Here is a 22,830-nt window from a genome sequence, read left to right as displayed (position 1 = left end):
TCAACTTACCTTCCCCCTGACCTCCTCAGCTGGACTGGAGGGTCTGGACACATTCAGAGTGGACAATAGCAATAATTACACTGCACAGGACACTGGGAGAAACTCCCTTATCTCTTCAATTTGTGCCATAGAATATTTATTGTCCATGTGCTACTGGAAAAGGATTCACTTTTTACTCCGCATGGACAGAGTTCACTGCTCCTTCCCTTCATATAGCAAGTCGACCACAGGAGGCAGCTTGATTTGAGAAATGGGCAAATTTTTCTGCCTCCAAATTTCCCAGACCCAACTCTTCAATTAAACCTCCTGTTGCCTCCATACACAGGAAATCTGGCATAATAATGTAAACCTGCCGAGTCGGGCTAGAAATCACAATGTCTAGTGATCATCAAATCCCACAGCCTCCACATACACACAGCACAAGGTGTAAAACCAGCAGCACATCGATGCTCTTACCGTTCATTCTCGGTGTTCCTGAGGGATGGCAGGATCTGGCGGAAGCTGGTGTTGCGGTCTAGCTTCGGCTGGCTCTTTGTGCGTTTGATGGAGCCCTTTAGCCGTTTGCTGAAAAAGCCCTAGAGGAAGAAGAGTAATCCATTAGTAAACACAGCCAATGGACAAGGTGTCTATCACAACTGGGCCTTGGTTTGATCCTTCTCCTCATGTACATCACCATGCATGGGAAAATATGCAGCCTCACATACAGGAACAAAAGTTCCGTGGAGATTCTGCAATTACAAATGACTCTTAGCTGCCTTCCTGAGGCCTCAAATTCCAACTAGTCTTAACGAGGACTCGATTTGGAGCTAAATTAGCCCCGGTCTAACCTGGATTAGAGATGGTAAAATCGATACAGGATTCTTTCTCCTGGTTCCTCTTAGCACCATCTACTGTTGTGTATGTGTACGGAAGAGGCCAGGCTCGGCTGTGATACCCTTGACAGTCGAACGACCTGCTGACATTCACTGCCAAGGCCCACAAAATGAACAATGGTCACTTGAGCCTCAGTGCCCCTGGGCTGGGAAGAGAGGTGGTGGGGATCATTCAGTGTACCCTCTCAGGTTGCTATCCAGAAACATCTGCTGAAACAGCGAGTGGAGTGTGTGGGAATCTGATTAGAATGGGATTGATCTGATCTATGCTGACCTCAATGATTGACTCAAAGGGTCACATGAGAGGAATGGTTGTTTGGGTGAGGTGTCAGAGGACAATCGGTACCAACAGGGAAGAAAACTGACAAAATATATTGTATTAATACTTGTGCGCGTGTCTTGTTAAAAATAAAGCGCAGTTTCACCCAGTGGCAATACTGCAGGGGATTGTATACTGAACACAATGGGGAATTGGATTATTTAGTACGAATGAAGATTGGAGCGCAACAAGGTTATTTCACCACCTCCCGCAGTACAAGTCCCCAAAGTGGCTCTCTGCAACGGAGGAGCATTGCTCGATTATAGAAAAACCCGCCATTTTTACAAGAAGCTTTACCCAGATTTGTCCTTCACTTGCATTTCTAGCAGTTGAGCTAAAAACTAGGTCAGTAACAGCAGCTCTCTAGTGGAATTTGAGTGTGTGGTGTAAAGCTATAATGAGACTGATGACAAGTCCAATGTGAACTAGCTCACAGTGAACCTGAGGCACTTTACTGCAATGTCAAAGCTCGAACTCCTACGAGCGACAGTGTGTTAACCAGCCCAGTGTCAGGCGACGACAGTTCTGCAAAACACAGAGGCGACAGGACCAGCAATCCCTAGGCACCACAGAAAAGGTTTGCTTTGTTTCAATCTTTTGCTTCCGCAGTGATTTTCATGAATTCTCCGTCGATATCTCTTGTCAAGACAGTAAAAGCCACAAGTCCAGGGTAGCAGTGCCTACTCCAGGTTAAGGATCATTGGCTTCACTGGAGGAGCAAACACCTCACAACGGATCAATAGCATCGTACTATATTGTCGACTGTCATGGGCAAAGACTGGCATGACTTAAGCTTTGGAATTTCCAGTTACTCATTCCCAAAATGGATTCCTCTTGCCCGTACACACAGAACACTGCAAACAATTGGCAAACACTCCCATCTGGCATCTTTAAGCTTAGATTTCAAAGTCAGGCAATTAATTCCATTAAACATTCACCAATCGCAGGTTCTGAAGCTTTGAACTTTTCTTCACCTTAGTTTTCTCAATGTTCTCGCTCTCCTCTCCTGAAGGCATTGACTGATCCTGACTCACGCTGGGCAAGCTAAGAAATTATCAATAACCATTTGGTTACCTCACCCAAGTGCTTAATCTTCACATAATAGACCCAGTGCCTGGCAATAAGCTGCTCAACCGAGAGACAAGCCAGATCCTGTCCTCAATCACCATCCACGCACATGGGCATTGCAGGAGGAATCATGAGGGAGTGATTAGGAAAAGGAGCCCTGGCTGATTTTTCTCCTTTCAACAACTTGCATTTCTATAGCGCCCTTCACATGGGGCAGCTTCTCAGAGCGCTGAACAGTGGCGGAGGCCAATGACAAGTCGGGGGGAGGTGACCGTAAACATAGTCGAAGAGGAAGGTCTTCAGTCGTGATCTAAAAGAAGGGAAGAGAGGGGCAAGGTGGAGGGATTGAGGGAAAGAGTTCCATAGCTTCGAGGCATAGTAGCTGAAAGCGTGGACAGGGAAAAGCATGAGGCCAGAGTCAGCCGAGCGAAAGCAGCGGGTAGCAGAGTGAGAAAGCAGGTCAGAAGGATAGGGAGGTGCCAGGGCATGAAGGGATTTGTAGACGAGTGAGAGGATCCTGAAATTACCCAGGGATGCCAAGACCAACTATTATAACCTCCACTCCAAGGATACTCTAACTCTGACCTGTTAATTCTGAATAGAATATATATTGAAACTGGGGTCTTCACATGAACTAATGTCTCAAAGTAAGAGCAAAGCAACTACCTAAATTCCCAACATACTGCTGAAGACACACAGGAAGACATGGATGAGATGCCACAATAAGACATTAATCCTGGTATGTGATATAGTGCCAATAAATCTCTTCACGGGTACTTGCTGTCAAGTTGACCCAGCATCAAATAGACAAATTTATGGCGCAGAACATGGTGAGAATAAACAAGTTTGGTCTATTAACACAACAAAGTAGTCATCTGCATGCTAGCCACACCACTAGGGAAAGATGTCAAGTGGAGAGCAGGTGCCTTCACACAAAGACAGAGAGAGATGGGGAAAGAACGAACAGATAAAACAGACATAAAGTCACCCTGAACCACTTATACACAGATCTTCTTGCAGCCTTGGGAGCACAGTGCCTCTCTGTTCTTTGGTTACAGTAGATGGCTTGGATAATAATAAAGTACATAACTCTCTGGTCAAATACATTTCTGGACTTGTAAAGTCATCGCCCGGTGTGAATTCATAATGGGATGACAGATCCTCCCCCTCCCCACATACACGTACAAACACACACACATATGCAGGCACAAACTACGGGCCCCAAATTCCACCTCATCTCAACCTGTAAAACCTGACTGCTGAGAGCAAGCATTTATAGTTTTTTAAGCAAATGTCAACCCAAATTTTTACTGTCAAAATGCCATTCGTACTCAGGGCAAATAATAATAATCCTTGCATTTGATATAGTGCCTTATCACATCGTTGAGATGTCTCAAAGTGCTTCACAGAATATACTGTAAAGTGAATTGACTGCATATTTTGTGGGCGAAATGCAGCAGGCAGAATGTCATTTATAGAATTTAGCTAAAGAGGATCAGCAGAAAGCTGGTTCCAAATCATTTCCTCATTGATATAGCTTTTGTTTTGAAATGAATAAGTGCTTTTAGGTTACAAATGCAACCTCTCGAAAATAAGAGTCTCCACCCTGGAGTAAGTCAATGTGCAGTCAAGTCTGAAATCCCATCAAAATCCCACTCTGTATTACATAATCTGAGCATTTGGCTCTCAAAGAAATAGAGACAATTCGTGCAAGAACAGTTACAACTGACAAGCTGCCATAGACTTTTTAAAGGAATGTGCTCCGTGCACAATATACACACCCATTTTTACTCAACACCGACCTGCCTTGCACCCTACAATATAATATGTAGGATTTGCAAAACACCACCTGTTGTGTCTCACCTGTCTGAACAGGATTAAAGGATGCTCAATGAAAGAAGTGGATGGAACCATCAGCAGATTCACAAGATAGCCTTAATAATCAGCGTCTCTATGACTTGCAAAAGCTGCAAGGCAACGACAAGAACCTTAGAGCTGCTATAGGAGAAATAGCTTGATTACCCTCATTCACATAGGAAAAAGTACTTTCAAATAATGAAAGGATATAATATATATACACACACAAAATATAGTCAGTTCACTTTACAGTATTTTCTGTGAAGCGCTTTGAGATGTCTCAAAAACGTGAAAAGATCCTATATCAAATGCAAGGATTATTATTATTAGAATAATGATAATAACAATAATCCTTGTTTTTGATATAAAGCACCTTAAATCGTTGAGATGTCTCAAAGCACTTCACAGAATATATTGTGGAATGGATTGACTGTGCATTTTGTGGGAGAAACACGGCAGCCAATTGTGTACAGCAGTGTCCCACAAACATTAGTGAATTGAGTGACGACATTTTCTGGATAGCCATTCATAAAACGTTAGAAATTTGTATGGACAAAAGTTTGCCTTTTATTTGCTGCAAGACTAAGAAAGGTCACCCCATGTATTAGATTGCTCTGAAGCACAGCTCCGCTCGGGATCTTAGAAGGGTGCTGCAAGCTGCTTATCGGGCTGACAAAACCAAGACCAACTCGGTCTCTATGTTGGGACGAGACAAATTGCGGAAAGATTCACCCAGAACAGATTAAATGAGAAGACAGCAATATTTCTAGACGAGTCTGAGCGCACACAGAGGCTGGCTTATTGAGGGAGATATCAAGATTCTGATCTCATGTGGCCCTACGTCATTGCTGCCTTCTGAGCCCACAACTCAAATCCAATATTACAGGAGGTCAGCTGCTGACTTATATAAAAAATCTAATAAAAGCAATCTGAATGTCTGAGGAGTTTACGGTCTGTGTGTTGGGAGCAGTGGAGGAGGAGAAAGAGAAAAGTCAATATTCTCCCTCTCTTTCTGCCCAGGTACAATTGCATGGCAGCTGCATGTCCAGTCTTGATGTATGAATCTGGACAGTGAGTTAAATTGAGCTGCATAGAGTGATACGTTACAGAAAATAATCCGAGTCAGTATTTATACTCCACATGAGCTCCGTCCCTCCCATTCTCCTCTCCCACACCCTTCAATTCCCTTCACCCTCATGTACCGATCGGATTTCTGCTTAAATACATTGATATTTTTTGCTTCAACCACAGCAGTGAGGTCCACATACTCACCACCCTCTATGTGAAGAAGTTCCTCCAAAACTCCCCATTAGATCTGCTATAAACTCTCTTATGTTTATGTTCTCTGGCTTTGCATAAGTGGAATTGGCCTATCAGTAATAATAATCCTTACATTTGATATAGCGCTTTTCACGTCTTCTCGACGTCTCAAAACACTTCACAGAATATACTGTAAAGTGAATTGACTATATATTTGTGGGCGAAATGCGGCAGCCAATTGTGCACAGCAGTGTCCCACAAACAGTCGTGGATCGAAAATGACCAATTTATTATTGTTTTGTTTTGGAGGGATTATTGTCAGGGGTGTGGAGTAAGGAAACTTGCCCAAGGTTTCGCCCTGCCTGGAATTGAACCCAGGTGTTTCGTTTGCAAGGCGAGTGCTCTAACCACTGAGCTACAGGAGTATTCACCTTGTCAATTGCTTTCATAATTCTAAACGCCTTGATCAAGTCCCCTCACAATCTTCTCAATTCTGGTGTCTGTGGAGATATACTGCAAGTGGGGGTTAAAGAGTTAAATTATGAGGACAGGTTGCATAAATTTGGTCTGTATTCCCTTGAGTTTAGAAGGTAGAGGGGTGATTTGATTGAGATGTTTCAAATGATAAAGGGATTCGATTGGGTAGCTATAGGGAAACTCCTTTTTATGGTGGGGGAAATCCAGAATAAAGGGGCATAATCTTAAAATTACAGTTAGGCCATTTAAGAGTGAAATCAGGAAGCACTTTTTCACACAAAAAGTAGTGGAAATCTGGAACTCTCCCTCAAAAGGCTGTGGATGCTGGACCCATTCAAATTTCAACACTGAGGTGGTTAGATATTTGTTAGGTAAGAGTATCAAGGGATTTGGGGCAAGGGCGGGTATTTGGAGTTGAGGTACAGATGAGCCATGATCTAATAAAATGGCGGAAGTGGCTCGAGGGGCTAAATGGCCTACTCCTGTTCCTACGTTTTTTTAAGTTCAGAGATATTCTTGCTCGAGGCTCTTCGCCTCAATGTTTGAGTTATACTGACACTAGATTTGAATAAATCTTTCCTCCTCTGTTGGAATGGCATCAGCTAACAGTGGGCGTTGTGCAATGTGTGTTCATATGAATGCTTTGACATTGACATATTGACATTTCAAGTTATCCTTTATATGACCTAGGAATCTAGGTGGATTTGAATTACAACTGAGTTCAACCGAGTTCTGAATTTCTGGATCCATGATTTGCCAAATGTAATGTGGGGCAGCAATGGGAAAATGCATAAACAGTGTTATGCACTTGAATGCATTCTGGCAATAAAGAGAGAGACACACAGATACATGCTGGGAAGAGATAGAGACATTTGCGCACACAGGCACAGAGATACAGGGTGAAGGCGTTGAAAAAGAGGAGACACACACACACACAGAGGCGGGTGAGAGACGCAGAGACAGGAGAAGTGTGGGGACCTGAATAAGCACAGTCACAAAGAGAGAAACAAATAAAAGGTACTTCTGGAAAGAAAAAAAAATCAAGAGAGACACACACACAGAAAATTTAGGTGAAAATCAAATACAAATGAAGCTACAACATTATATACAGAATAACATCATTTGGAAATACATCATAGGAAAACTAAGAAACACAGAGGAATGGAAAGGATTCAAGAATCCTAAACTTCTGATTTCTATCTTCTTTCACCTGAAATTCAGGTCACAATTGAACTCCTATTTGAACCTTTTATTTCTGGCAAACCAGATATGATGATTATAGTCTTCCACTGTATCAATCTAAACTATCCTTCTCAGACCCAGAGCACAAGTATACTCAGAGCTCAGTAAAAGCAATTCACATCCCACTCTCAGGCTTCACACTCATACTGCTGCATTACCACACTACAAGATGCAGTTCCTTGCATCAGGGATGTTTGACCACATTTATAGGAGCCATTGATCCACTGACATGCAACACAATAAATACATCAGCTGCTACCTCCAGCCCACAGTGAAGCTTCTTATTAATTCATAAGCCTTGTATTATTAATATTGAAAATGATGACGTTTTATCTGCTTCAGACAGAGAAAACTCACCAGGGTTTTTTGACCCATGAATAAAAAGTGGCGTATAACAGTAAATATAACAAGAAGCATGTGAAGACGAAGCAAAACAAAGAGCCGAGAACGTGAGTTTGAATTCAAAAGGAAAATCTAAGAGAATTCAAGTCTATAATTGGGGCAATCTGGTGGAAGTGAAACAGCCTCATTTAACAAATTGACTCCATTAGCATAACCCCATCAGTCTGGAGTTAAATAGGATCCAGGCAAATGATTGATGAGCCATAACTGTCTCCTAGAGAAAAATTACCTTTATTCTGACACCTTCAGTAACACTGTAAACTCCAGCAAGCACTCCAATCTTCCTCATTGTACCACTAAAGCAACACACAGGTCATGGTATGAAACCCTTCAAGCAATCTCTAAACACACTGGGGAAGTGTGTGTGTGTTTCTGCATGCATCCGCATACAGTATTGTTTGTGCAAGTGTATGCATATTAATAACTAACTGTACCCATACACTTAATATTGCGTCTTATGCCGTTGAGACTTCTCAAAGCACTTCACAGAATATATTGTAAAGCGGATTGATTGTGTATTTTGTGGGCGAACGAAGGAACTAATTGCCCACAGCAGTGTCCATATTGTGTGCACCCCCTTAGACAATGTCTTGTTTGTGTGTGTATATCTCTATGTATGTGTGTGTATTCTGTCCACGTGTCAGAAAGAGTAAGCGTGTACAGTGAAATATCCTTCAACACTTAAATAGACTGCTGTAACTGACAATCAGTCACTTACAGAAGACATGGAATCAGTGTCAATGCAGTTAATGGATTTTTAACCTACAGAAAATACGTGGGATTAGTGTCAATGCAGTGAATGGCTTTTTACCTGCCCAAAGTGGTGAGATTAGTGTCAATGCCAAGAATGGCTTTTTACCTGCAGAAGGTATGTGGAATAAATAAAGAAATATTGCATTTAATATAGTGCCTTTCAAGTAAAGAAAACATCTCAAAGCGCTTCACAAGTATAGCGATTGTGCTTAGCATAGGTGAACACAGCAGCCAACCTGCGCGCAGTAAAGTCCCACAAACAACCATGAAGTGAATGACCAATTCTATCTGGGGTATATTGGCGAGGACACTGGGAGAAACTCTCTTCTCTTTTTGAATAACATTATGGGATCTTTGACGTCCTCCTGAATAGACAGATGGGACCTTGGTTTAATTACTCGTCCAAAGGACGACACCTCCGACAATGCAGCACACTCCCAAAACTGTATTGGATTGTCAGCCTAGACTGACTTCAAAGTCCCAAATTGGGGTTTGAACCCACAATCTTCCGAGTCAGAGATGAGAGTGCTACCAACTGAGCCAGGCTGACACAATCAATTGGGAAGTCCTCCTGACGTGAAAGCCACTATACACATGTAATTTGTTGTTGTCAATGCTGTTAATAGCCTTTACCTGCAGTAGGTATGGGAGATTTGTGTATTGTAGTGAATTGATCTTACCTGCAGTGGGTATAGGATTAATGTCAATGCAATGAATGGGATTTTACCTGCCAATAATATAAATCAAAGTCTAAAACAGTGTATAGCAATTCAGCAGTGAATAAACATTTTCAAACCGCTGGCAAAACTTCACTTCATTCTCTTCTCTTGGTCTCCCAAAGACAGCCTCAGGATCGTGAGTGAGAGGGTGAAGTCGGGCTCGTCTGTGGACTGTTCACCGAATTACTGTGCAACTCCTCAGGTAGAAAAGGATTCATTGTTCCTTGCCAGTCCTTGGGACAACACAGGCAGACATGGAGAGACTGACCCGGGGGCTTGGCTTGACAGTATATACACTTACATCTTAAATGTGATCCTATCAGATTACAGGAATGGAAGCAGTTCCAGCATTTTAAATCTCCATCCACCACAGATTTACTTATTAACTCAAAATTTCTACCCTAAAGCCATGGCTTTGAAGAGTTAAAGTTCCAATGGACGCCACCGCACGTTGCCTGTTTCAAACAGAATGGAGACTGCAGGCGACTTCACAAATACAGTACCTCTGACAGGTACAAGAGCTGTAGCCGTGTACTTCAATATATCACGCTGTATAAATGCTCAGATACTGTCACTGCCATTGCTCATTTCAACCTCGGCACTACATAAACAAATGACTGGAACCGATAATGTTACAGTTGTACAATTTCAACGAGGAACAAAAGACCAACTAAAATAAAGACAGCAGCCCTGGACTACACAGACAGCACTGAGGATTGGGACAGAGCTCAACAAGGTTGTTTTTCTTTGGATGAAGAAGGCTTTTCGGTCCATTTGTGTCAACCTGGTTCAGTGGTAGCGTTCTCGCCTCCATGTCAGAAGGTTTTTAGGTTCAAGCCCCACGTTGGGGAGGATGTGGGATGTGGGGGGCGGGGGGGGGGGAAGAGTGTTGCATTGTCAGAGGTCATTGTCATCCTTCAGATGAGATGTTAAACCAAAGTCCTGTCTGCCTGTTCAGGTGGATATTGAACGTCCCATTGTACTATTCAAAAGAGAAGGGAGTTTCTTCAGGTGCCCTGGTCAACAAATCCTCGAAATAAAATTGGACGCTCACTCCATGGCTGATTGTCAGACACTGCTTTGCATAATTGGTTGCCACGTTTTGCCCACAAAATACTTTCAACTTTACAGTATATCCTGTGAAGTGCTTTGAGATGTCTCAGTAATGTGATCAATATCAAATGCAAATACAAGGATTATTATTTGATCTCATCCTTCCAGAATACTCATTCTACCATCTTGCCATCACAGCATCAATCTGCATCAATTTTTTTTAAAAAAAATCAAGTCCAGTGCTCTGGCTCCAACCACTGGCAACCTGTTCCAGACATCGATCATCCTCCAGGTAAAGAAAAACATCTTTCCTGGTGCATGTCCTGAAATTGCCCTGTATAATTCATGTGGTCTATTGTTCTACTGTCTTGCTACATCCTAAAGTATTGATCCAGGGTTACATTTTCAATCCCATTTACATTTTCAATCCCACTTCTATAAAGTTCCCTCTGAGTCGTCTCTTTCAAGATTGAAGAGCTCCATCTTGTCTAATCATTGCTCAAAGCTGATTCCTCTAACACTGGGGGTCATCCTGGCGACTCTCCTCCGCACTAACTCATAGAATTGGGCAGCCCCCTTTTGCTGCAGTGACAGTACTGTATACAGTACTCCTGATGACCAGAGTACGATATAGTTCGAGTATGGCATCTTGGGGATCTGAACCAAATGCGATTTGGTAATATTTACCCAGAGCCTGTTTGCGTTGTTTACTGCTGCCTCATAATATAAGGGTGGCCTCTGAAATAAGGGTTCATTGGTGTGTGAATCAGACTGTGCAGGCTGGAGTGTAGAGTCCTGTAGCTCAGTGGTTAGAGCGCTCACTTTGCTAGCGAGAAACCCGGGTTCAATTCCCGGCTGGTTGAAACCGTGGGCAAGTTTCCTTATTCCACACGCCTGATAATAATCCCTCAAGAAAAAAATAATAAATTGGTCACTTCAATCCACGACTGTTTGGGGACACTGCTGTGCACAATTGGCCGCCATGTTTCACCCACAAATATACAGTTAATTCACTTCACAGTATATTCTGTGAAGTGCTTTGAGACATCTAGAAGACGTGAAAAGCGCTATATCAAATGCAAGGATTATTATTATAATGTGTTGGCATGGTGAGTGTAAACTATCACTCCAAGATCTCTTTCAGTTTCCCCCTTGGCAAATTCAATCCCAAGCATGAGTTTCCTATTCTTACTTCCAATATGCAATAAAGTTCCAGTTATCAGTCCACTGCAGATTCTATACAGCTTTCTTGGTTAGACCTTTGCTGCTTCCTCTGAATCCACAGTTCCTCCAATTTGGTGTCATGCTGATATACAGTCAAACCTGTTCAAGCAACTACCTCCATTCAGCAACCACTATCTGCTAACAACCGCAATGGACCAGCCCAGACAGTCTGATTCACACACCAAGATTTGTCTCCTTGGTTGAATAAGGTACTTTATTCAACCAAGGAGACAGGTCGAGACAAAAAAAACCTGGAAAGAATTAGCAAATGAATGAAGCAGGAGGCCGCAGATGAGCCATTAATAAACTGTTAAGAAAGGGAGGTTTTGTAAAGTAAAGACAACAGGAAGAAAGGTGGGAGATGCAGGATAAAGCAAGGGGAAAGAGGGGAGAGGGAGAAAAGGAAAACATGAGCAGGAAAATGGAGGCAACGATTTGCAGAGAGGGAAGGAGGGGCCCCTTTTCCATTTCATACAAGTGTGCTCTTCAGCAGGTCGCTCCAGCCCCAGGATTGATGGCAGCGCTGAGACCTCGATGACCTGCATTAACAGACTAACTGTGTGAAAGATTGTGTGTTTAGGGAGGGGTGTGCAAGACCAGAATGCAGTGAGCAAAAACCTGTGCAAAAGGATTAAAATGTGTACTGAGCGTTAACTCCAGCCTAGAAATTCACTCTGCCTAGTCAAGTGGGCTCCTATCGGCCATCGCTGAGGTGCCCCAGATGGTATCTCTCCAGCACACGCTTTTACTGCTCTGGACAGGCTGCTTTTGTCAAACAACCTCATGGCAATTCAACACAAGCACACTTTACTACACAGTGAAAACAAAGCGCCCAGAAGATCAACAGATCTTTTATGTGTAAATAAAGCATAGGGCACAAACATACTTACATCTACAGCAATTACAAATCAATGGAATGCAGCAACTAAACTGGAGAAAGTGAGAAAATTTGGGTAATTGATACTGACGGTGGATTTCCAGAATTCACTACAGTACCTTCTCTGCAATCCAGTAACACACAGAAGAACACTCCCAGGGTATTCAGACTTTCTGCAGCCCCACTTTGTCACACGGCAAGGCACCAGTCTTAAAGCCCATAAACACAAGGACAATTTCAGCGTCTCCACTCGGTAAGGCTGAAGGGCACGGATTTTTTTTTCTCTCTCTTTCTTTGCAGCTTATATCCGCTCTCGATCAAGCACAACCGCTCACACAGAGAACCGCTTCTCTCCCTAGACCTGTATGTAACCAAGGCTGGGGGTTCCCTCCTTAGCAACAAGTACTTTCCATCTGGAGCCTATCAGTGCGATCTCTTCAGGCAAAGCCAGGTGTCCAGAGTCTCCAGACTGCAAGCGATCACTCGGAACACAACCCAGGACAAAGTCCCGCGTGGATGAAAAGTTTTTCAACAAACGTGAAAACTTTCACACAAATTCAATAAAGGAATTCCGTCAGCGCTGCCAAACTGTGAGCAGTTATTGACATCCAGGTAGCAATAGAATTCTCCATAGGCCTGACCTGAACTAATTTGCTCACTAACTAACTCGCACGTAACTTTCAGCTCTCAGTTTCCAATCCCACTTAATCCCAGTGCAGCTCGTTCGTGCATTGCCAGGCCTCAAGCACAAGTTAACCACTTAAGCAAAGCCAGTTTTAAAAGCGGCTTCAATGCACAAGGATCTTGCTCTGAATTCCAACAGTGACAACGGTGCTTTAAAACAAATCCTGTTCCATACTAGAATGGAAACCAGATTTAAAGGAATTCTTCAAGCTGATGATACGGCACATTTGAACTCTGATGTTAAAGCCACACTGCTACTGTGTGATTCTTCTTACATGAATTATCTCTCAAAGCAATAATAATCCTTGCATTTGATGTAGCGCCTTATCACATCGTTGAAACTTCTCAAAGCGCTTCGCAGAATATACTGTAGAGTGGATTGACCGTATTTTATGGGCGATTGTAAAATCTTAACGCTGAAGTGTAAAAGTATCAAATGCTTTCGCTGAAGTACTATTGCCTGTTGCACAGGCGTGCTGCCCACTCCAGCAGCAGCAACAACAACTTGCATTTATATATCGCCCGTCACACAAGGCAGCACCTGGTTTCAGTCACTAATGGCGGGGAGTGGAGGAGGGGATAGCATCATAGTCGGATGCAGGAGGTAATCACAGCTGTGTGCAGTGGCAGGGGGGACAACTGACAGCTGAGCCTGATCCAGTCTTCCCACACTTGCGCATTTTCCACATGGAGGTCACCAGATGGAGATTCAGAGAGGGAACCCAGGCTGATATTTCTTTTCCTTGACATCCCCCCCTCTCCCGATTGCTGCAGCCAATTGCAGCACCACCAACACCTTGAGTGGCTGAGATTACAGGCGGCATCTACATGGTTTCATACAATAAATAGTACAGCGCTGATACCCGCACCATTTCACCAAGACACGTCCCCTGCTCTAAACATCCACTGGAGTCAGACGAGGACTTTGCATCCATCTGATCAACAACATGCCCTATTCTGAAAAAGCAAGAGTCTCTCCAGGGCTCCCCAGGACCTTTCAGATGTCCAACTGATATTTCAATTGCAGGAAAATAAATTGTCAGTACGTTACAGAAGATTTATTTGAATTAAGATTTCAGGCACAGTAAGACGTGCCAGCGGCGCTGGAAGCGAAGTTCAGCAGGTGATGAGAGCACCACCTACTGGCACAGAGCTTCCACAACCAACCCTTGTGTGTGAAAAATCCATATAATTAAAGCCGTAAGAAAGTTCATGATTTACTTGGACCAAAAGTTGCAGCCAACGTTTGTTAAAGTTGTGGTTTTAGTGCATTCAGTTCAAGTACCTACAGTGAATATGCAATCCCACTGGGACCATCTGCCTGTCCGTCAACCCATCGGATGGTCCTGGCCAACAATCTCCCCAAAATAAAATTGGTGACTCACTCTATAACTGTACGTGGACATTGCTATACGGAATTGCCTGCTTCGTTTCGCCCACAAAAAGACAGTCAATCTACTTTACAGTGTATCCTGTGAAGCGCTTTCAGACATCTCGACGACATGATAAGGCGCTATATCAAATCCAAGTATTATTATCATTGTCCCACACTCTCAATGGACCATCCTACCAACAGGTGGAGAGTCCTACGGGAGCACAAGATGGGCCTTTCACATCGTTGACAAGTCTCAAAGTGATTCACAGAATATATTGCAAAGTAAATGGAAATATTTTGTGGGCGATTTTTTTTTCGCAGCAGCCAATTGCACACAAGAGTGTCCCACAAACAGTTGTGGATTGAGTGACCAAACTATTATTATTTTTTTGAAGGGATTATTACCCCCGGAAAGTAAAAGTGATAACTTATTGCTTGGTTATGTGTGTAGTAAGGAAACTTGACGAAGGTTTTGTCCTGCCTGGGAATTGAACCTAGGTCCTCTTGCTTGTGAGGCGATTGCTCTAACCACTATGCTGCACCATTATAGCGTATCGGTTAGAGCACTGAAGGAAACATGCCAAGGGCCTCCCTTCTCTGGTAGCTTGTGAAGCTGGAGGAGTGCAGTCAAAAACCCACAGTTTCAGCAAGTAACATCAAGCACTGTAGCTTGTCACTCCGAGTGATTGGTTCCCAACCACAGAGCAATGCTCTCCGTGTTCTGTTTGAAGTACACCACAGAACATTGGATGGATCAGTGAGAAAATCTTGTGCCTAAAAGACAAATTGTACATTTTGAAGTGGTTAGAATGGCCAAGTATTTCAAAAGTCCATTGAGCTTTACTGAAGCCAGGAAGGTATGCCTAAGCCTTCAGCAAAACAAGCTCCATCTTTAGTAATTACAACTGCAGAAGGCAGTCACTGAGTTCAGTTATTAAGGTATCGGCTGCCGCAACACCAGGGCTGCTCAAGCTCTAAAGACAGGGAGGGAGAATAACAGGCTATTCCCCAGTGTTAGTGGGATGAGCTTTGAGGACAAACTGAATAATTCATTCATACAGCGCCTATAATGTTGAAATGTCTCCAAGTACTTCACAAATAATTGCTGTCAGGTGTGGTAACTGCAAAGATAAACTAGGCCTCTTCAGCCTTGAAAAGGCTCATCTCATCTATAGAGGGATATAAACTGCTATTTTCAGATATGCCAACACAGCAGAATATTTCCTCCCAACTCTCTCAATGAGTTAAGAGGGTGAACCCACAAAACACACAGTCACTGTACTTTAGAGTATATCCTGTGAGGCCCTTTGGGACATCCTCCTGACGTCAAAACCTTGGGCAAGTTTCCTTACTCCACACACCTAATAACAATCCCTCCAAAAAACAAAACAATAATAAATTGTTCATTTTCAATTTACGACTGTTTGTGGGACATTGCTGTGCGCAATTGGCTGCCGCATTTTGCCCACAAATATACGGTCAATTCACTTTACAGTATATTCTGTGAAGTGCTTTGAGATGTCGAGAAGACGTGAAAAGCGCTATGTCAAATGCAAGGATTATTATTATAAATATAACAATTATTATTTTTGGGGATCAGCCGGTACATGGGGAAACCAATCACCGTGCTTAAGAGTATCCAATTCAATCTGGGAATTCCATGCATCACACCTACACATGGAAATTCCAGAGATAGGAGCCAAGGCTTCGGGACCCCACAGTGTGTGTTGGGCCATACAAATCAGAAGGTTGCAGATTTAGCTGATCGCATCTTCTCCGGTGACTGGTCACAATCATACCTCTTCAGTAACTCACTGTAAGTTCTGCCCATTGCTGCCTGCTATCCTGACTCTGGAATACCGCACACTTTGCTCAATATTTTGTTGATGCATTTTTTACAGGGAAAGATTATAAATAAAAAATAATTGGACCACAAATTCACATATCTGACGCCTGACCTTCCAACCTCAACTCTCTGAGCTACTAAGCTTGGATCTGAGAAATTGGCATAGGCTCCTACAACCAGTGGAGTGTGACAAGCAGTTATCTTGTGTATATATGGCTCCGCTACTTCAGGAGTCTCTCAGGAACAGAATGAAAGCAATGAAACTAACCAGAAAGCAATGGGCTCTTTCAGGTCTATTAATTATCAGCTTACTAAGCTACCACTGGAGGAATTCCATTTCTCTACTTTAACAGAAATACCTAAAAAAAATCTCATCGTAGTCCATTTGGATGTCAGGTGGGAGGCTGAATGAACTCACAGCTTGATGGCAAGTTGGTATCTAACACACTGTTCAACATAAACCACAATGTCTTCAAAGTGAAGATGTGCTAGGATTTCCCGCCCACCCCTTTTCAGAAAGCATTGACATTTTTCAGCCAGTTATGTTTGTTAGGTTGAGTGTCACCTCATATTTCCAATCCACCCTATTCATACTGTCTGGCTCAGGGTAGGTGTGAGGTAGGTTTCAAGATCATCAGTCACAATACACCTTGTTTGTCAGTCAGGAGTCCCGTGACACAGTGATTAGCGCGTCCGCCTTGCAAGCGAGAGGACGGGCGAAACCTTAAGCAAATTTCCTTACTCCACACGCCCCTCTTCACCTAGCAGTAAGTAAGACCCGGTTGTTAGTTGATTGGCGGATGGCTTTCCAGGGGTAATAATCCCTCAAAATAAATGTGGTCACTCAATCCATGATTGTTTGTGGGGCACTGCTGAGCGCAATTCACTGCCATGTTTCGCCCACAAAATACACAGTTCCACTTTACAATATATTCTATGAAGCGCTTTGACACGTCTCAATGACATGGTATAGCGTGATATCAAATACAATGATTATTTTTACTATTATAATTATATCAGGGAGGCTACTCCATCAAGCAGGTGCAATTTCTGTGCCCAATCCCACCTTCACCAAATGTCCGTACATGCACAGCTTTAAGCAGAGTCTTGGGATAACGATCAGCAACTAATTTAATTCCCTTAACATGGGGTGCTGAGGTTAGTTGTTGAGTGCTAAATGCTATCTTGCCCGGTATCAGCTATCTAAGAAAGGATCAAGGTTCGAACCTGGGATCTTTGCACAGCTCAGCGCCTCACTGAATAAATTCACTGAGCAATCGGAGGAGCAACAACAACAAATTACACTTGCATAACGCTTTTCACATTGGGAGGATGTCCCAAAGCGCCTAATAATAATCCCTCCAAAAACAAAAACAATAATAAATTGGTCATTTTCAATCTACGACTGTTTGTGGGTCACTACTGTGCGAAAAATTGGCTGCCGCGTTTCGCCCACAAATATACAGTCAATTCACTTTACAGTCTGTTCTGTGAAGCACTTTTGAGACGTCTAGAAGACGTGAAAAGCGCAATATCAAATGCAAGGATTATTATTATTATGGAGTTGAGACATGATTGGTTCTGTTGCACGGTGATGTGAACAGCATTTGATTGCTGCATTCTCTGAGAAGTAATCACTGTTTAAGCCTTAACCTCATACTCACATACACATGTAAGCACAGTGACTTTACGGAATCTGCATTTTATAACCTGTGATAAAGTAATCTGCATTAAACGGTAATTAATACTTGTGAGCAAATAGCTCAGATGAGACTTATAACCCTGCTCTGTAATCCTACAAAAGAGGATTTCAACTTTTTTTTAAAACAAAGGTGGAGAATTCGACAACCTGACTGATAGCCCTTTCCTTCCAAATATCACACTCCCCATCCATCCTGCAATTAATCCACTTTACATTATATCCTGTGAAGCACTTTGAGATGTCTCAATGATGTCATAAGATCCTATATCAAATGCAATTATAGTTACTGCAGTTTAAATCACTCTGCAGAGGTCATTTCTAAATGGTTTTCAGTGATGTTCAGTCAGACCAATAACACTGCCACGTAACATATGAATGAATAGGTGTTACTTTTCTTAATTTTTTTTATTATCAATATTATTAAGATTTTTTTAAATCCAGGAACTCCTAGATTGTTAATGGCTGATCATGGGAGTCCCACCAGCACAAGCAGTTTAAAGAGATTGCTGACTAGCACCTTCTCAAGCTGAATGGGAATCAACAGTTTTGTAGCAATTCTCAAGTTAGGAAAATGTCTCAAAGTGCTTTACACAACTCACTGGGCAACTCATTGTATGCTTTAGGAACCTAGCGTGTTTTCATCAGCAGTCGGGCCTTCAGCCTCTCTGCACCACCCTTTGGAACTCCATCGCACATTCCCTTTACCTCGCTCCCTCCCTCGCCTCTTTCAAGGCACATCTCAAGACCCTCCTTTTGGACTGCACCTTCACTCCTCCCCTCCTGATCCCAATCCCCAGATCAGGTCCCAATCTTGACTGTCCAGCGCTTTGGGACGTCAAGGTGCTAAACCTTTTGTTGTTAACACGTGCTTTAGAGATCTAGCGCATCCAATGGAAGCTTTCGATTGACAGCTTGACAAAATGATTGCCCAACACATGTGTACATGCATCAGCTGAAAATTAATGCAACTGTGAAACCGGATTGGGAACAGGCCACTGTAGCTTGCTTAGCTTGTTCAACTGGAAACCAATGGGGTGCCAGGGCAGTGACTCAACATCAGTTAACAGCACACAATCTCAGTGCTGTTCTGTTGCGAAATCCACTACCCACACAGCCAAATCACAGCACATAACTCCTCCAAAGCATTAAAGCCCGGAGCATTACTTTACAGTCCATCCACAAGCAGAATAAGAAAGCCTTTGTAACATTGAGGCGAGTTAGTGACTACAGCACCTTAAACGGCGACGTGGAATCCTCCATTCCATTCGTTTTGTCGGCTGTTCCTGGGCCGGATATGCTCCTCCTCCGCGGTGACCTCTCCCCAGGGGGTTCTAGAACAAAAAGCCATTCAAAGTCAGTTTGCATATATTCAGCAACACAAAACTAAGACAGAATCTCACAAAGAGAATGAACAGACTTGGTGTGTCAGCACCCTTCAATAACAACAAATTACTTTCATGTCAGGAGGATATCCCAAGGCGCAGGATAGTCAAGAATTTGCACCCAAGATAGGGGTTAAGATCAGGAGCTTCAGTGTACAATTCAGCAAGAAAATAATCAAAGTCTTTCAAATGGGCATGAATATGGTCAGAGGTGTGCACTGTAGACAGATGGGTCTACAGTTGTGAAGGATCTTGAACATCCCCACTCAATTTCAGGAGGAAGAGTTAGTTCAGGTGAAATCCGTCCAGTGTAAGCTCAGATCTGAGCTTCTCAGCTGTTTGGTGCCCACATTCAGACTATTGTTGTTTGGTTGAGAACTGGGGGTTGAGCTGGCTCCATGGTGACATGCCCAGCAAAGAAAAAGCAGAACTGAGACATTGTGGAGGGCTTAGTGTTCCCTGAGTCAGGCAACTCCATATTTCCTCAGAACCGTATTGATCATTAATTGGCTTGACTGACTGACTTAGCAGTGGGTCTTGGAGTGGACAAGGCACTGTAGGGGGGGACGGGAAGAGGGAGAGAAATGATCTTCCTATTTGTTTCCTAATAACACTGCTGCAAGTTAGTACCCTAATGGGAAATGTAGTTGACATGTTTAGTGGAAGAGTACCTTGCAATGGTAAGAGCTTTACAGGATCAATCCTACAGTACCCTCAATGTGTGCCTTTGAGCTCATCTAAGTGCACTTAGTGGAATTCCTAACAAATGGACAGTGACCATTTCCATTGACAGGATGGAATGCAATTCTGGGCCAGTTTTATACCTGAAAATCTGCTTTCCCATTGTGAAGAGATAGTTATCAGGCTTTACTCTACATTTTCACAACATTAAAATAAGCGCTTCACAGGATATAGTGTAATGACTGTATTTTGCAGGTGAATGCGGCAGCCAATTTGTGCACAGTAATGCCCCACAAACAGCCAGGAAGTAAATTACCAATTTTATTTGGGCGGAATCATTGGCCCGGACACTGGGAGAAATTCCCTTCTCTTTTCCAATAAGATTTTTAACATCCACCTGAATGGCCAGAGGGAACCGCGATTTAACGTCTCATCTGAAAACTGTCGCCTCCAACAGAGCAGTTCTCCCCTCAACAGGGCATTGCAGTGGCAGCCTAGACTGTGAGTTCAAAGTCCTGACATGAGGCATTGGGACTTGCTTCATGGGTGAGCCTCGTCAATGAATGTTCATAAGACCATCAACCAGTCAAGCCATCATCAACACACACGTGTATTGTTAAAGTGAAGATCTAGAGGAATTTTCTCCTCTCATGGCTGGGTCACGGAGACCAACTGTCATGCCAACATTAACAATAATGAGAAATAATGGGGTCTAAATTGTGGTATTTCTTAACATATATCTTAATTTAAAAAATGTGTAATTAATGCATTTCTATAACAAATCTATTATTCAGCATATTTGAGATTTGATATTCAATAATTAATTTTTTCTGATTAAGAAATCTGTTAAAAAATATCGCATATTAGGCAAAAATGTGGCAATTTTTCCTCCCTTGGGTTAAGTCCCAGCAGAATACAGAATGTCACTGGTAATGCCTTTCTATTCAACTGTAACAATGCTCCTTGTGCAGTGAAGTGTTTCTCCCAGACAGCTGATTTGGCATTAATGTATTCAACCTCAAATGTGCTCTCCAGACACATTTGTACAATGGAGAAGAGTTGCTAATGGATGTTTTCAGCAATCTGAGCGCGAGAAACTGTCCGCTTTCTAAATGGAGGAAGGTCTGCTTACAGCCTTTGACCCAAGAAGACAGAGTGGCAGCCTTTGAACTCGTGGCTCAACTCGAATGGCATAGCATGGGGGTGTGGAACACGACAGAAAATCGGAATGCAAACGTACATTTACAAGCACTGATGACTTTGCAGAGCTGTGGGGTAAGAGCGGGGAAGTGGGATTAGCTGGATAGCTCTTTCAAAGAACCGACACAAGCAAGATGGGCTGAATGGTCTTGTGCTGTAAGATTCTACGATTCTAGAGCACTAATAACTTTTACACCAATCATCCCTCAATTATCAGACAGAAGGTGAGGAGTGGAGAGTGGAACATGTGCGAGAAAAGAAAATGCAACATTCGGCCCAATTTGCTGCTTACTATGAAGCACTTTTGAGTTTTGATGTTGACGATGGTATAAAAATGCAAGTTTTATCTTAAAAAGCTTGAGCGCGCTCAGTTTCCTGTTGCATTTTCTTTTCTTGCACATGTTCCATTCTCCACTCCTCACTTTCTGTCCGATAATTGAGGGATTGGTGTAAAAGTTATTAGTGCTCTAGAATCGCAGAATCTTACATTCAATGCTGTAGTGTTCATGTCATTGTCAGCATGCAGTAATTGCTTTCTGCCAGCCTTTTTGCACAAGAAGGTTCCCACAAACAGCCACAAATTGAGTGACGGATTACTTTGCAGAATGGTTGGCAGGACCAATACCCTTTCCATTTTGCTCTACATTTACTTGCAGTGACCTGGTGCAAGCCTAACTGTACAGTAAGAGTGCAGCCATGGTTACATAATAATCCTTGCATTTGACATAGCACCTGATCACATTGTTGAGACTTCTCAAAGCTCTTCACGTAATATACTGTAAAGTGACTTGACTGTATATTTTGTGGGCAAAACTCAGCAAGCAATTGTGCCACAAACAATCATGGATTGAGTGACCCAATTTTTTTGAGGAATTATTTCCCTGAAACGTGATCCACCAATCGACTAACAACCGGGCTCCTACTTACTGCTAGGTAAACAGAGTAAAGAAACTTGCCTCAGGTAAATAGAGTAAGGAAACTTGCCTAAGGTTTCGCCTCACCCGAGAATTGAACCCAGGTCCTCTTGCTCGCGAGGCGAGTGTACTAACTACTGCTACGGGACTTCAATACATATACATTTGATGTAAACAGAAACCTACAAGTTAGATCACAAAAGTTCACATTTAAACAATAGTTGATCACAGTTTTCCCCTTCAATAATCTCTCGCTCATTCCTCAGCTATCCCCACACTGGGGCAGAAAAGTAAACCCCTCACTCTCAGTGCAGTGGTGACGTGAACACACTTGATTTCTCCCACTCAGGAGACCTCTACACATGACCAGGCAATAAATCTCTGCATTATTAATATACTTGGCTCTGAAGATTTAATTAACTATATTAAAATCCAAACTTGCCAGGATGTAACGGCTTTCTCCCCCTTAAAATGAGTTCATTTCCATTAAGTGCTTAGGGTTGAAGGCCAAATTTCTTCAAATCCAAACTAACTAATGTAATTAAAAGGGAGAAAGGGAATTAATTTTTGTTTGGTTTAGAATTTACCGTGGCAGCATTGATGATATAAGGCAGGGTGGTCCAACTGCAGCCCGCGAACCATAATATATTATAAATGTTCAGAAATTCCTTCAAGAAAGGTGTAAGCAGGAGGGGTATCATTTACATTCACATCGTGTGCGTGTAGCCCGTGGTCTGACCCAGCGAGAAAAATGCCACAAGGAGCAACAGAATCTGTCCATCCCTTTCAAACTGGTAAACAGGAGACAGAGATACACATAGATAAAGAGAGAGAGAGGAGAGATACAGAGACACACACAGACAGAGAGAGAAAGACAGAGAGACACACAGAGAGAGAGAACAATACAGACATACACACATACC

General features: G+C 42.8%; 1 protein-coding gene across 4 annotated transcripts in view; it reads right to left on the bottom strand.

Annotated features, from left to right (window-relative positions):
- Nucleotides 1–22,830, bottom strand: part of rasal2 (RAS protein activator like 2) — a 215,502-nt gene that overhangs the window by 53,597 nt on the left and 139,075 nt on the right. For all 4 annotated transcript variants that reach the window (XM_007902998.2, XM_007902995.2, XM_007902996.2 and 1 more), the window contains 2 exons: nt 18,964–19,061; nt 457–575 (listed from right to left, as the gene is read on the bottom strand). In XM_007902998.2, coding sequence (XP_007901189.1) covers nt 457–575; nt 18,964–19,061 — 217 coding nt within the window. The remainder of the gene's footprint in view (nt 1–456; nt 576–18,963; nt 19,062–22,830) is intronic.

Source organism: Callorhinchus milii, unplaced genomic scaffold (assembly GCF_018977255.1).
Source record: "Callorhinchus milii isolate IMCB2004 unplaced genomic scaffold, IMCB_Cmil_1.0 Scaffold5, whole genome shotgun sequence".
In the NCBI taxonomy this organism is placed as follows: Eukaryota; Metazoa; Chordata; class Chondrichthyes; order Chimaeriformes; family Callorhinchidae; genus Callorhinchus; species Callorhinchus milii.
The sequence above is the reverse complement of the archived record's forward strand: the minus strand, read 5'-3'. Positions and strand labels throughout refer to the sequence as shown.